Source organism: Porites lutea, chromosome 11 (assembly GCF_958299795.1).
Source record: "Porites lutea chromosome 11, jaPorLute2.1, whole genome shotgun sequence".
Lineage (NCBI taxonomy): Eukaryota > Metazoa > Cnidaria > Anthozoa > Scleractinia > Poritidae > Porites > Porites lutea.
Window position 1 is genome coordinate 21,430,695 of NC_133211.1, and position 16,682 is coordinate 21,447,376.

General features: G+C 37.0%; 2 protein-coding genes across 4 annotated transcripts; both read right to left on the bottom strand.

The window, feature by feature from the left end:
• Positions 1-985: 985 nt before the first annotated feature.
• Positions 986-14,945, bottom strand: LOC140952940 (neurocalcin homolog). 2 transcript variants are annotated; one of them, XM_073402395.1, is made up of 2 exons: positions 14,794-14,945; positions 986-1,932 (listed from the first exon to the last, which is right to left on the bottom strand). In XM_073402395.1, exon 2 carries the CDS (start codon positions 1,911-1,913, stop codon positions 1,338-1,340), a length of 576 nt encoding a protein of 191 aa, XP_073258496.1. In that variant the 5' UTR covers positions 1,914-1,932; positions 14,794-14,945; the 3' UTR covers positions 986-1,337. The 2 variants fall into 2 exon arrangements, with proteins under 2 accessions (XP_073258496.1, XP_073258497.1); XM_073402396.1 differs by lacking the exon at positions 986-1,932 and adding an exon at positions 3,697-5,315 and having other exon boundaries at positions 14,794-14,912.
• LOC140952941 (neurocalcin homolog) lies at positions 8,040-11,017 on the bottom strand. 2 transcript variants are annotated; one of them, XM_073402398.1, is made up of 2 exons: positions 10,894-11,017; positions 8,040-8,975 (listed from the first exon to the last, which is right to left on the bottom strand). In XM_073402398.1, exon 2 carries the CDS (start codon positions 8,952-8,954, stop codon positions 8,379-8,381), a length of 576 nt encoding a protein of 191 aa, XP_073258499.1. In that variant the 5' UTR covers positions 8,955-8,975; positions 10,894-11,017; the 3' UTR covers positions 8,040-8,378. The 2 variants fall into 2 exon arrangements, with proteins under 2 accessions (XP_073258499.1, XP_073258498.1); XM_073402397.1 differs by lacking the exon at positions 10,894-11,017 and adding an exon at positions 9,708-10,187.
• Positions 14,946-16,682: the final 1,737 nt, after the last annotated feature.

Consider the following 16,682-nt stretch of genomic DNA (forward strand, 5'->3'; position numbering starts at 1 on the left):
GGGCGATACTGGATCATTTAATCAGGCCCAGTGGAAAAGTCAAGAGAACGCTTAATTTTTAAATTCCAACCCTAGTGCCCAGGGTGGGCTTTAAAGAGCTTTATGCGTCTTGGTGCTTTATCCGATCCTCGCTCAGTTTTATTTCCACCATGAAAACACCTTTCCGCATCAAAAGGGGAAGCAAAGTTTTCCAGGTAGTTGTTCTCGATACATGACTTTATTAGCCTATTTTTAAAAATGCACTGCCGATCTACCTACCGGGTCGAACTGTGACGAACTTTCTGTCATTTCTTTTTTGGTTTAAACACGATGGCTACAAAACTCTCAGGAAAAACAACAGCCATCATTCGGCAATAACATGAAATAATCCGATTCTATTGGTGGTAAACACTTTTCACGAAACTGGTGCTTAAATGGACCCCACTTTTCAGAGAAAATCGGGATTTAACTTAAAGGGAAGCGGGGAACGGGGAACAGGAAGATGAAATATGGGAACAAAACCTAACTTATAGCCCTATCGGTAACTTTATTTCCAGTTCTCTCTTTTTTTCCTATTTTTCATTTTCCCGTTCCCCTTTCTCCCTTCTATGTTTTAGTTACATCCAAGTTTTGCTCTGAAATTTCTAATATCAGCTTTTATTGATATAATTAGCATGCCAAGTAAATTTCAGAGGAATCGATGAGGCAGAAGTCCTTACAGCTTCGGTAAAACAGGCAACAAAAAACGTGCAACTTGTTTCGCAACATTGCTGCAAAACAAGTTGACAAGACACGTTGCGCGTTTTACCTCCAAGACAGGTTTGATGTCGGTGGTAAAACGCGCAACGTCGCTATTCAACTTGCAAACAAGCTGCATGCTTTTGGTTGCCCGTTTTTCCGTACCTTAATAAGAAAGTCATTTAGTATTCAGTTTTTAAATTGTTTTAGAATTTCGAAACAACGGAGTTACCTTCAGTAGGGGCTTCCTATACAGTGAATAAATACATTTTATGTTCAACGTGTAATTTTATTTGCTTGAATACCTTAATATTAAGGACACCAAAGGACTTCCCCGAGAGAGAACCGATTATATACAGCGCTCCTTTTCCAGTGGTTGGAAGCCAGCTATACATTAACAACAATTGATATTTGGGGAAAGCCTAAGCGATTTCAAAGTGCGATACTAAAGTTTTGACCTTCTCGAACATTTTAAGTGGAAACGTTAATAAGCGGTGGGAAGCGGAGATTTGCCAAAAGAGGACAGTGTTGCTATAATGCCTACGGAACAAAACAAACATGAAAGAATTGTTCGATGAGGGTGACTATGATTCCAAAACGAGGACTATTCCATAGATTGTCTAACTAGACCCAGCCGTATCACACTGGAGTAGACGAACAATGGATGGATCACTCTTAGCACCTTCTATGAACTCAGCAAGAGACAGCTTTCCGTCGGCATTCTTATCCATCTGTGTGAAAATTTTGTCTACCCGTTTCTCGGGCGTGCTCTCATCTTCGGGCATTTTCATAACGCTGCCTACCATTTTGTAAATCGCTCTGACAATCTCCAGCATTTCTTGTCTGGAAATGAAGCCGTTACCATCCAGATCGTACATGCTGAAAGCCCATTTAAGTTTCTGCTCCAGCTTGCCGCGAGAAGTCACAGACAGGGCGCAGATAAATTCGCGGAAGTCGATGGAACCATCGTTATTTGCGTCAAACGTGCGAAAAACGTGCTCAGCGAACTTGGAGGCGTCGCCGTAGGGGAAGAAGTTGCCGTAGATTTTCTTGAACTCTTCTACAGTAAGATTGCCACTCGGGCAGTCCTTAAGGAAGCCTTTGTACCACTCCTGTAACTCAGCTTCCTCGAACTCGGTTTGTGCCGTCAAATCGGCCAGCTGCTCAGGTTTGAGTTTACTGTTCTGCTTTCCCATATCTCTACCTTACTAGCATCTAAAAAATAAAGAAAACATGAATCGGTCATTTTGGAGTTGTGCGTAGAACAAGGTCGGGGTTGTGTTGAATGCTCTCATTTGATTTGTCAGCGATTATCACAAGAAAACGAAGTAGAAGGATCATTTTGCAACGTATTAGCCACGCTTGCGGGATATTTGATGATTAGAGGCGCAACTGTCATAACAGCTATTGTACCCTGGGACTGTTTGGGCAAAGAATTTTGACCGGCCCGTGTAGCAGGCCCAAGAGTACATACAGGGCGCGCCGTCGTTACCGTCGCCGTTATTTGTAAAGGAAAATTTTTGTACAGGCAATAACAAACAAAATTTTCGTCATTCAAGTGAAAAAATGCCTTTACCTCGGGCATTACGTTCGGTGACTAATCCTGATTGGTTTTCCTGGAATTATTTTAACTTTTCCTCTCGGCCTGCATGAGCAAAGCCCGAATTCCCTCCAATATATTAACAACAGCGCCACACAATTTAAGCCCTTAGCATCTGCAGTACAACTTGAAGCATTTTACCCGTTTAGACACATTTTGGCACGTGAGAAAACCGCACTAGTACGTTAAAAAACTCCACGTCAACTCAAGAGCTTTGCACATCAGAAAGTTCAATTTACAGATGTGCAGGTAGCCTGCGTGGCAGGCGTTGGAAAGGGGCGGGAAGGGAATTAGGACGCGAGACCGCGCGCGAGGAAGGAGGGAGGAGGGGAACGCGTTCTTTTCCTTTCTCTCTCGCACGCCCCCCGCGCTCTCGCGCGCTCAAAATTCCCCCTTCCCCTTTTAACGCCTGCCACGCAGGCTAATGTGCAGGTGTCACTTAAGGTTCTGTAACCCTAACCCTAACCCTTTAAATTCCAGCTGCTTCCGCACAACCTGCACCTACAAATTAAAACCAGCGTCTGCATACTAAGCAATCGAAAAAGGCGCGAACTTCAGGCAAAACGTTTTTGTTCCCAAGCTATTCTCAGACGCAGTTTCCAATTTTAGGTAGCAACCTCGACGCAGTACTTCCTCCAGGAAGAGAGAGAAGCCTGGGAACGAGATTGCATAAGACCTCTGTTTCCGTTCGTTTAATATAAGTGTACACACACAGCCGAAGCGCACCTAATGCGTCTATAAACAAAAACGCATTAGCGTGAACAAGGTCAAATATTTATGACAAGGAACGCCGCACCTGCATAAAAGTCCCTCAGCTTTTAAACCAAGAAGGGCATTCAATTAGCAATATTTAATTGAACATTTTGAGTCACCGGTTGACAATTTCTTTGGTTAAGAGAAACATTTAGACAACTCTAACCAACTATAAATAAAAATTCCTTTTAATGTGATTGTTTGAACAAAGTTTTCAATAACGCTCCGAAACGGTATTTATTAGTATTGAACGCAACTAAGTGCGAGAAAGGGTACATTCAACGAACAAATTGGCAGAAAAGCCTCACAAAGTGGTTCAAGTAGCTTCGTAAAATACTCGAAAATACCTTTTTTTTGTCAATCCTTTAGTTCTTATCTATCCAGAATCCGTTTTACGTCACGTGTTTTTAGCTCACTAATAAACCGCTTTTGTTGCCTCACTCGCTCCCTGAAAAGTTTCATGTTCTATTATCATGGACTTTGCAGCCTTGCTTCTTTCGTCATATGCAAAAGACCAAGTAAATTGGCTTTAATTAGGTGTTCCGCTGGCGGCCATTCGTCTCCCCGCTACAACAGCCACACCGGGAACCACACGCCTTTTCAAGCAGTTACTGTTCCATATAACGGCAATAACCGGCGTTTTATTGTCCCAAACAATGTAACCTATAGGTTCACAACGCCCACGCCATGAAAAATGCAACTGTTTTTGCCGAGGGCACATCAAAACCCCTTAATTACGTGAGCGTGACGACAGAGAGTTTAACTTATAATTAGCAGATATTGCCAATGACAAAAGAGAAAATTTGGTCTGTTGGACCCGTGACCTTCCATTAGTTTATTGTTTTAATATTGAAGGTTTTTTCAAGTCTTTTTTTAGCTACATTTTTTTTTCATGATCAATATTATAGCTTTTACAAAGTCTTATGCTGCAACTGGAGATTTAGAGAATCACATTCAGTTTTCACATTTTGGCTTCGTGACATTTTATTTGTTCTCATCATCTTTCTGTTAGTTGAGGCCAGTGACAATCTGTTAACCGTCAAGTGTGACCTTGCGAAATGAAGCTTTTACTTTATTTTACCTAATATTGGAAAGATGCAGCTTGCAACTTCAACTTCACACCTAAAGGAGCGAAGGTTTAAGATCGAGCGTTAGTTTAATCGACCCATCATTCCTTTGCTTGCAGAGTCTACCGTTGGCTAAATACCACTGTTTTCGAATCACGATTTTTGGATTCAGCTAACAAGTCGAATAAATAAATACTGCTCCAGCGAGGTTCATTTAATTCATTCGCTAAATCACTTTTCAGTTTAAAGATCGGAGAACAACAGTCCGCCGTCTTTCCCTTGCTGGCTAGCTGTCTTCACAGACAATACATTACTAAAATAAATTACCAAAAGAAACCTACTGATAATAAAAAATCTTGTACAACAATGGACTAAAACTGACTATAACGATAAGAAAACTCTACATTTGCCAATTCTTAACCCCGTAGGCAACTAAATGGGATATCTGCAGTCCCCAAAATGACCCTCATAATACATCCGTCTGTCCACAGGCACAAGAAAATGCTTCTTAACAGCGCTATATTAGGAATGTTGCCAAAACAATTTTCTTTAAAAAAATACTCGAACAAAAAATACTTTAGTCTTATGGGGCAGGTTCACACTGGAGCAAGCGTACGATGGACGGATCGCTCTTCGCTCCTTCAATAAACTCGGGTAGTGACAGTTTGCCATCATCATTTTTATCCATCTGTCTAAATATTTTTTCCGTCCGTTTCTCCGGCGTGCTTTCATCTTCAGGCATTCTCATTACAGAGCCTACCATCTTGTAAATCGCTCTGACGATCTCCAACATCTCGGGCCTGGAGATATATCCATTACCGTCCAGGTCATACATACTGAAAGCCCACTTGAGTTTTTCTTCTATACCACCACGAGATGTCACTGACAGGGCACAGATGAACTCGCGGAAGTCGATGGAACCATCGCCGTTGCTGTCAAACGTGCGAAAAACGTGCTCCGCAAACTTGGAGGCGTCGCCGTAGGGGAAGAAGTTGCCGTAGATTTTCTTGAATTCCTCTAAAGTCAGATGACCGCTTGGACAATCCTTGAGGAATCCCTTGTACCACTCCTGTAGTTCATGTTCCGAAAAATTCGTTTGGTCCTTGAGATCAGCGAGAACCTCAGGCTTGAGTTTACTGTTTTGCTTTCCCATGGTTCACAAGTGCACTGCACACAACCTGTAAAATGGCGTGCAACTCAGTAAGTCTTTGGTAGGACAACAAAGGCGAATTCAACGACTGACCACAATGATTACACCAGGAGTACACGTTACGTAAGGTGGTTTGGTTTCCACGGAGACGTAAAGAGAATCAACATTGAGAAGGATTAGTGTGAGATGTGTAGACTTGAAGGATTATTTCACAGACCTTGATTGGATTAGGATGAAGATGTTATCCACCTGCAGTGAGCCATTAGTGTGTTAACAACTGTTTAACTTACTGTTCCATTAGTGTTACTCGACTTCAGCCCCATCAGACATCACGAACGAACTGACTATTCTCCTTGGGCGTAGTTACTCTAGAAATCCACCAGAACCCGCACTCCATGTGAAACTCAGGGCATGAGCCTTAAGACTGACAAAAAAGATGAGAAGAAGCAGCGAAGACCAAGACCAAAAATAAAGCGACGAGAAATTCTACAACGGTTTTCCCTAGTTGGAAAAAAATAATTGCCTCACTTTTTCCTGACTTTCTTCCGACGTCTAAACGACGATGTTTGACTTTGCATTCAACATTATCTAGCTTCTTTTCCAGGCCACGAACGCTCTTCTCTTCATTTTTTACTTCTAAAGAATGTAGAAATTTCATGCGCAATTTTAATACCGTATCGAAATCCATGAACCACAATTGTGCATGCGAGTATCACTGAATTTACCAAGAACTACGGTTCTCCTGACTTTATGGAAAATTACCTGACTTTCATATGACGTCACGTCCCCTGATAGTGGTGCCTCCCTCTCTTCTAGCTACTTCTAAGAAGCTGATTAGTATGTGATTCTCTATACCTCCTCTTTTCCCCGCTTAAACCCTTCCATTTCTAACAATAGCTGAAGTGAAAATTTACAAAAAAAATTCCTAACGTCTTTTTGTAAAATACAACGAAATAAATATTACTATGAAAACGTCCTTCCAAAGAGGAATCATTTGAATGGTAACATCATATGATTGTATTTTAAGGTTAAAAAGTTAGGGTGAAATACCATCTCGCCATAACTAGACCTAGGAATAAGGGAATATTAATGTTGGAAGGCTGTACTACCCTGTTAATCACTGGTGGACGATGCATGGTTAAGAGCCATGAATTCTCGACAGTATGCAAGTACTATACAGAACACAGGACAACACACAGCATTATGGTAGAGCTATTGAGAAAAAGAATGACAACAGGCACAATTGTATTAAAACACTGTAATTCCAAAAAATCCATAGATTGTTTGTAGACTGTTCAAACAGTTTAGTTCTCAAGGCGGTTTAACAAACTTGGAGGTATTGAGAATATTGTTTTTCACTCACATCAAAAATGTTTTGATGCATACATTACAAAATACATAAATGATTGAAAGGGAGGAGTAACTTGAATAAAAAAAAATCATACAGACTATTTTTGTGCAGTTCACTTTATTTCACTTCAATAATACATTTATTTTAACAAGTAAGTAAAAGTTTGCTTGATTAATAAAATATTACAAAAGAAATGAAAAACGAACAAATCATTAGACTGATGAATTTTAAGAAATATTTTCACTTAAATGACAACAATGAAATTAAAAAACTCAAGAACAATTTACTGGATAAATTATCTTTTTCTGTAGAACTAAATATAGATTACATGTACTTTAAATATAAGGCATTTAACTTTCCGCTGAAAGATAAATATTGTAATAATATGATACATATCATTCTTAAATTCCTTGCACCAACACATGAAATAAAAGATTTCCACAGTATACTGTAGAATTCTACCTTTTTGGCAAACTTCAGAGAACACAGAAAAAAATTCTTTTCATGATAAAGCATTGGTAGTGGATTGAACCTTGTCAAATAATAATATATAATGATAATAATTTTATTACTTAATAATGCACAAATTCACATACGTATATGATCAAATGTGAGTAAAACAAAAAATGACTTTGTCACAAGCTTCACGTTATTTGAATAGGAATGTTTGGAGCTAAAACAAATAAATAACTGAATAAGTGTGAACCAAGATACTATTCAGGTTTTCATAGTTTGGAACTATTTACAAAAACTTTAGAGAGCTTCTAACTACTTGTATGCTTCTTGAAATTGTCAAAACTATGAACACAAGCCAATTCAAAGCAGCATGTCCATGTTACCAGAAAGGATTAAGCAGCATAAAAAATAATGTGTGAACTGGCATGAATTTGGCAACAAAAATAATATAAGTTCCCATAAGGAACTGAACACATGATTATCTGGAACCAGCCAGATATTCCAAAATATGAGTTACAAGGAAGTTCACAGAATTATTAATTATTGTAAGTCGTTTACAAAGTTCAAATGTTGTGTATGCATTCTAGGTACTGTTTGCATTTTTTAGCCAAAAGTGACACAATACAAGATTTCTATCTTACATCTGGTCAACTGGGGGCTCCTAGCAATTGAGAAATCAAGAACTTTTGTGCACTCTTAAAACTAATTATCACCTCAAAGCAGCGTGCAAAGAAAGTAGTGTCCGATAGCCTGGGGCTAGTGGATTTTGCTATCGGGCTAGTGAATTCTGTTCTTAACTTGCCTGAAAGGCAAATGAAGTTTTTTCAGGAATTCAAAAATTACAGAAGAACTGTGATGAATACAGCTTATTCAAACATTTTTTCAGGCTAGTTGATATGACTTTTGAGCTTTTACAATCTAGCTACAGCTTGCCTGAATGGCAAGCTGTAAAACGGACTTTCTTTGTACCCTACAAAGGTTATGAAAATCTGTGTAAACCTGTAACAAAACACAAAATCTGTATTCAAGTATGTATAACTTATTTCAGTGATAATATGCAGTTTGGGTAGGTGGGGAAGCTTGTGGCACTCAAATCAAAGCACAATCATGCCACATCAAGCACAAAGAAGTACTTGCAAGATAACAAAAATAAGACTACATGTATCATCTAAGGAAACTGTCAGTGATGGTTGAGAAGTTAGAATGAATGGTACAAGAAAGGTGACTTTTACTGACACTGCTCCCACCACCTCCCTAGCTCCTGAATAATTTATGTGTGGAGCTTTAAACTTTTTGCAGTGCGTCACACTGTAACAAACGGACAATAGAAGGGTCACCCTTTGCTCCCTGAATAAACTCCTCAAGCGACAGCATACCATCTTTGTTTGTATCCATCTGAGTGAAAATCTTGTTGGTACGTTTCTCAGGTGTACTTTCATCATCAGGCATTTTCATAACTGTGCCCACCATTTTGTAAATTGCTTTCACTATTTCTAGCATTTCATCCTTAGAGATGTATCCGTTACCATCCATATCATACATGCTGAATGCCCACTTCAACTTCTGCTCCAGTTTTCCACGCGATGTCACAGACAAAGCACACATGAATTCACGGAAATCAATAGTGCCATCATCATTCTTGTCAAATGTGCGGAAGACGTGTTCTGCAAACCTAGATGCATCACCATGGGGAAAGAAGCTGCTGTAGATTTTTTTGAACTCATCAACAGTAAGATGGCCACTAGGACAGTCCTTCAAAAAACCTCGGTACCACTCTTTGAGCTCAGCTTCAGTAAACTCAGTTTCTCGTTTTAAGTCTGCTAACACTTCAGGTTTGAGTTTACTATTTTGCTTCCCCATTATTATTATTTTTTATTTTCTCTAGAACAAAAATGCAAAACAAAACAGCATTAGCTATGACGTGACAACATCCAATGTACAAAAATGCCACCTTACATGTACGCTTTTTAACATTAAGTCCAATGACATAAAAAATGAAAAAGAAGGCTCACTCTCAACCAGCAACAGTAAAAGTTATCACTATTAAACATTTACTTTTAAAAATAGGACATAACCTGTCAGCCCAAGAGTTATTTCCAAATACTCATAACATGTTTACAAACATTTCCTTGCTGTAACTTGCAAGAGATGACTATTCAACACTAACTTTGTTTTTAAAGAATGTATTTGTGTCCTTTAAATTCCCCTATCATCAGTAGACAGTGGGGCTGTGAAATAGGCATGTTTGGTCATAAAAATCATAGCAAAATAGAAAAAGTCAATGAAAAACTCTTGTTCTATGGGACTTAAAAGATACTGCAAGTAAAAGAAACTTTTTTGTCTATAAGAATGGTTTCTTCTTCAATCAGAAAACAATAAATTCAGCCCTCACTCAAGACATTGATGGTAAAGATCCTTTTATTGTTAAATGCTGAGTAGGTATTCTGTTTTCTTTGTTTTCTTTACGAAAATAGTAAAGCAAGCAGAGTAGCTGACCGATACTAATCAAGTAGGCGGCGATTTTCACCCGCAGCCAGGCTACTTTTGACAACCCTGCACTGGCACAGGAAAAAACATTTCCCACAAAATAAACTAAAAGATAACACAGTTTACCAATAATTTCATCCACGAAAACTTGCACTGTGGACAAAAACAATGTGTTTCTTTTTATGTTGTAGAACCTTTTAAAATGAAAATTGGGCGAGTGATATATTTAAATTTAAGAAAATTACCACTAAAAAATACATGTCTATTCCCTGGTGTTGCCTCTGATGACAAACAATATTTTTAAAGTGATAATATTCTCCCTGGATCAATATTTCAACATCTCTTCTGTCTAAAAGCATTCCTTACTCAATTAAAAGTAGATTTTACATCTAATAGTTGATAATTCAATTAACTCAAAATATTGGTCATGTGAAACCTAGACAAAGATGGTTTGGACATTTTGAAAGAAAATTCATACAATTTTGTTTTGAATGTTGGTAGATCTAAGCAGAAAGAACTGCTTTCAAAAATAAGCTATAAAATATAAACAAGGGTAATCATTAATCTAACATTGAAAATCAATGAGGTGAAAACCAAGGCCATGTTTTATATAATTGCAGACAGAACCAAAGGTTACGTTTAATCAATATTATATATATTTTACTGTAACAAGGTACTGTCAAATTTGCCACACAAAGCATCTTTTGCACGCTTCCATATACTTACGTGATACTATCACTAACTTCCATTAAAAAGGTCCTGGCGAAAAGGTCTCATTAGATGTTTTTTGTCTAAGTAATATGAACAGTATCATAGCAAACGCCAAATGAAAGGAAGTTTTTAGCAAAAACTTCCTGTTATTTTTACCTTTGATGTCATAGATACATGTACAATATTTACCTTTCAAATACTTGACTTATCACTAAAACACTGCTGACCAGATAAGAGGCTAATGTTTTCTTAACAAAAAGAGTGTGCAAAGTGGATTTTGCAAAATTCACTTTCATTTTTGGGCAGGTTTTGTTACACTTAGAATATTAAATAACATAATTTTGAGAAAAAAAATTCCTTAACAAATAATTCACCAGAAGAAGCCAAATCATATATTTCAAGACACATTATAAAAAAGTTACTCGCAATTATCAGGTTTAAATTTAAAATAAAAATATTAAATTTTAATTATAGCAAAAGATTAATATTATTTTATGAAACCAAAATTCAGCTATCTTAAATAAACATTCACCTCTGAAAAACATAACAACAACAAACATAATAAATAAATAAATAAAATAAAACAGTTCACTGTACATACCATAAGCAGTTGTGTCATGTTGGCAGTTACAACAACGTTCAGTCCACAGCAAAATAAAAAGCCAGCCATCCACTCATTGTTGTAGCACTCTTCAGCAGAAACAATTTTTTGTTGATAAAATTGCAGTTACACGAGCAAATGACTCTTGAGGATATGCTTCAAAACCATCTCCAGCAAAGACAACTTTCCATCAACAGGTTGAATGTTTCAGTTTGTTTGTTGCTCATAAGACAAGTCGCTTGGTGTATGTAACAATGTGAGCATTATTAAACGGTCTTATTAAAGATGTTAGTAGTCATAAAAGCATCAAATGAACAAAAAGGAAATGCAAACAAAAACAAACAAACAGAAACAAATAAGATGCATTGACCTTCCTTGCATATGGCTAAACTGATTCAAAATAAATTTAGGTTGCTCCACAAGTAGCCTTTAAAAACAGCCCCTTTGACCATTTTCAAACAACACAAGTTTCTTTCTCAAATATAGAGAAAAGTAACATATATAAATGAAATATAAAGTCAAAAGTGAACTTGCAATTTCAAATGAAAGTTTTACTCAAAATCTTCGTACATGATTATGCCAAACTATTCAACAAAAGGTGAAGATCATGAACCAGTCAAACAAGCTGGTATTTTTGTGAGTGCTGTCTATTTAAAATGCAATAGACTTAAAACTGCCATATAAAGCAACAGTAAGTTTCTTTGACATTGTCTATTTTAATGTTGTGCAAAGGGGTTGTGGCACATCCACCATAGCTTAGACACACCTTAACATTTACCACTAAGGACGGTTTACCTAACAATAAAACTCTTCCCTGACTGACTTGAGGATTTTGACATTGAAATATATTCATCTAAGTATGTAGTTGTGCAAAGAATACTGGTTTGAGTTAGTGGCAGATAAGAAGAAACAACAGCTTAACAAATACGCTAGTCCCTGTTTCAGTTCTGGCCAGTGCCTTCCTGCACTTTCCGATTTACTGCAAAATTAACAGGCGCGGTAAGCAACTGCCAGCTTCAAAGTAGAGTGCAGTAGGTTTCATTGGTTATTATTATGCACACAAATAAGATAATATAAATAATAAATGCCTATGAATTTTTCACTTTGTGTAGGTGTCTAAATATCAAGTTCAAAAATTACCATAATTGGCAAAGAGTTCTATTTATCAGTATCATTGTTTGAAAAATTATAGGCAAAAAAAAAAATAATAAACCAATCTTCAAAAATCAAATGTAATCAAATGTACCTTACTTTCAATGTGACTTTTCAACTAAACCAAAAAGAATTGACAGCTTTTCTTTCAAAAATTCTGTCAAAAAGTTCACATAAACCAACTTTGTGAAAAATAAGTTGTGTTATGTAATACAATTCAGGCAAAGGCTTTACATTGTATGATAAATGATAAAATGAATAATAAAAAATTAATAATATTGCTTATTCCACAGCAACTGAGACAAATTTGCTTTGCATTCTTTATTATGTTGTGCCTGAAATGGCCACTCTTGGTCAAAATACAATTAGCAAAAATCCACCTGGCCTTGAAAATTAAAACTTTGTGGTTCTCAGTGTAATTCCTTTACAATGATGAAAGGTTGACACCAGCATCTCTTTCATCAAGTAGACTCCCAGTTGAGCAGAAATAACATTCAAAGAGAATATTTAAGCTTCTTCTTCAGAAATTAAAAGGAGAAAACAGCTATATTTTTTGCTATATTAAATAACACTAAACTAGAAATATGTACTAGGCATCATTAACAAAAAAATTCAGACATAAAGAAAATCTAACATTCCAAACTGATGACCTTTCTTATAAGGAAAGTCACACAAAGGAAAGTGTAGTAATGTTATTTAAATGCAAATATAGGGGCATTGATGCACTTAGAATAGTAGAGTTATTCATTCTTCTGATAAGTACACAGACTGTTGACTTTTTAATTTCATATTCTTAAGAGCAACGTAAAATGCAGCAGTGGAAAATGGAAAAAGGTAAAATAATTCCTGGCACTGCACAGTTTTTTGAAAGAAAGTAGACACTAACTGAAATTCAAAGTTGAAGAAAACTTTTTTCAACAATTCAAGTCCAAATGTCAACTTTGTTTTAATCCAGAATAGATTAAAAATTCTTAAAGTTCAAACAAAAGCAAGAGTGGTTTTTCCAGCCTCATAAAAATACCGTCCTTGGACAAAGAGGGCAAACTGTGATGTTTGCAAGTTGCTACTACCACTTTCAGAAGCAAAATGTACAACAGTTTCTGTAATTCAGAGACAATAGAATACATACACATGACCATTTCATCGGTGAAAAACTGCAACACTTCCCATGGCCAAAACGTCCGGGAAAGCAGAGATAAAAAAAAGAGTTCTATGGACATAAAAAATTCTCTAACAGCTACAGCGCTTGTAAAAACATTTCGAGATCAGCAGGGATTCCAGGGATGTAATTAGTCAAGACCAGATCTTGAGTGTTTTAAAAGCTGGACCATCACGTCAAGAGCAATACTATTTGTATTTTTAAAATTTTAATTTCACAAACATCTGTAATAAAAGATTTGAGTCTCCGTTACTATAAAAGAAAATTAGCTATCAAGGCAATCCCTGATGATAAAATATTTATGACCAAGCTACCTTTCAAGACGTACAATACGTTATAAGATTCATATACCATGACATGAACAGATAAGCTACCAAGATCTATATAATATGCGCGTTACAGAAACGGCTTTTTTTACAAATCCGACATGTACAATTAAATTGCAGCAGGGCTGTTTCTTAGCCCTGTAATCAATAGCTGGCTTTTTATTATACCAACAATCGAACAAAAACTTAATCTAACCGATGTTGACAGCTTGAATACAAAAATATAGTTCCTAGAGCAGGATTTTTTTAATCGAAACAAAGCCCTCTTTGCTTCGATCGATCAAGCTCAAGTGATATTTTTAATAATTCATTTGACACGGTTAAAAGAAATTGACGTAAACAATGTTTCCGCAAAAGGGTGGATAAACGAATCCTGAAACTAAAAACACAAAAGATTTACCAGTGCAGATACAATGAACTGAATTATGCGAAACATTTGATCTTTTTTCTTTAGCTGGAAAAAGCAGAATCTTAGCACCGTGAAATAGGAGGAATGTGCTCAACAGAGGTGTTGTGCTGGTCAGCGCTGAATAAACTCATCTCCGAGTACGTTTGGTTTTAACCCTGCTAGAACTAAGAGCTCCAACATAACGGCAGTGAATTTTTATTTACCATAATCAAGTTAATGCTAGCAAAGCTCTCTTGGCGAAAGCGCAGCACTCTGCATGTTTTAAACTTTAAACATGTCAACAAACATAAGGAGCGTCTCGCAAACTCGTTTGTCGCGCAACTCAAACAGTCGTGGTTTGGTTTACCCTTTTCTTGGTTCAGAGAAATTTGGTCTCTTTCGTCTTCTAGTCATTCAAACTAGCAGGGTAGCTAAAACGTTCTGACAAGCGGTTTGTTCATGGCTGCAAGCGCCGTGTCGCAAATATTCAAAGAAACGAGGAAATTGTCTTGCCCTAGCTGGTATCGTACATTGAATCTTCAAACCTTGACATCGAAAAGCCAGTTCAGGATTGACAATTCGAAACTGAACAGCACAGCTGCTTCGCTGTGGATAAAAGAGATGTTTCGCTAACTGCTGCCCGTACTTTGAGCGCATTCAGCTCGTGAATTGAGAAAAATAGCGAGTGCAGGTGGCGCGAGTTTTGCCCGCAAGTCGCTCGACTTATCAACAATCATGGTGCTGCAAAGAGAAATCAAGCACGATTTTCAAACTACCAGAACGCAGGGTGAGTTTTGAACAGTTCTGCATTTTTAGCATTAATGTGTTAAGATTTTCTGAACTATCTGTGATAAAACCATGGAAAAATTACTCACCAAACAAAACGACCGTCGCTTCCACTTGCGTACACCAGCCACAAGCAAAGCTGACCGTGACTTTATGACGTCACAGAGAATTAGACGCATGCGTTCAAAGCTAAGATCCTCGCGCGCGCACGATAAAAATCAACACTATCACGCGAAAATTAAAAATATACCAAAAACTATATAATAACAGATTTTTCGATCTCAACTAGATCAAAAGGAAACTGAGAACTTTCATCGCAACAAAAATGCCTAGATACTATAACATCTGAAAACTTTCGTTTATAAAAATCTCTTGAGTGACTTAAGAGCTTTTAATACTTTTAAAGGTATACCTTTCAAATCCCACTCGACAAAATGGCGTAAAAAATACCCAAAGGCGTACATAAAAAAAGTTCAAAGAGCCACTCTTTTACCTTGCAAGGTGGCTTTCAGTTTTAATAAACGATGATAATTAGTGAGAACTGAAGAGCTGCATAGTCAAAATCAAAACATCAACTCGTGTTATTAAATATCAAGGATCTGGTTGATTCTGTTTATGACTATAATGAATTTGTTGTCGAGTAAATAGAGGAAGCGATTTTTAATTTTTAATATTTAATTGTGGATTTGAGGAGAATCTTCGTTAAAACTTGTCCAGCCGAATTCCTACTATTCTGTGTGTTTGTATGTCAAGAGCCATATTAAATGGGACTTGGTATGTATGTTTCCCCTCTGGCGATCGCCACGCAAAGAAAAATAATCGCCCAACGCCCAAAATAGCCTTGGTTTTGACAGTACGGAGAAAGTGGAAACTAAAAAAAACCTCCTTTAATCTATCGTAAGTTATTTTGAATCTAAAAGTTCCTTGGGGTTTTAGGCCTTCCCAACCCCACACTAAGAGAGCAAAGTTTACTTTCAATATAATAGTGGTCCGGAAACCGTTTTGTTACTATCTGGTATTGTCGTTTGTTGCTAGAGATCTACCTTGATATAGCCTCGATTCTTTGTTTACTCGTGATTTTTCATGGGTAATCCTATCAGACTCTAAACACAGTTGAAAATATTACGTGATGCTACGGCCGGGGTCAAATTGAACAGCAAACGCTATAGATTTACTTTGGGCCATTTTAGCTCCAAACGAGCTTTAAGCCCTGGAACTGACACGCTAAAACAGAAAGCCGGAATGTAAGAGATTTCTAAGTTTAAAAATAACAGAAGTATAATGGGATTTTAAGTTGCTTTTAGCAACAGCCTCAGGCCTCTCAACAGCCACCTTTAAATTGGCCATAAAATTAAACTGAAGTTGTCGGTGGAAACTAACAGCAACGGACATCAGTCATTGGAATTATGCTGGGAACACACATAGCAGTTACCTTAGATGGTTTTCTCATTTGCATAGCGATTTTCCTGAAATTTCAAGGTGGCACTTCAACGCAGCCATATTCGAAATTTCCATTTAGGCTTATTTTGACGAAGATTTTATATTCGCCAGTACACTTTAATATCTTACTCATCCCACTAAATAACCACTTACAACTGGAAAACCTGAGTGATAATAAATGGTAAAATATTTAGATCAGCCGCAAATTATTTCCGGTAGAAATCATCCTTCCAACTTTGGAAACTTGGAAATGAAAACAACAGTGTAATTGAGAAAGAGCCTTACCATATCCATCTATTTTCAATACAAACAAATTTGCCACTGATATTAAAAAGCATGCTTTATCTTGAGGGAATTCATCCAATAAGTTGAACTAAGGTTTTTTTTTTCAAAACGCGCTCGATTTATTTCAATGAAACTTGACTTGGATATTCATGTGGCATGTGAACAAATTATGGGCTATTTATGGACCAAACAATCAGAACTTTTTAGCTTTGTTGCATGTGTATGATAAACGGTTTTTGCTTCAAGAGCCTGT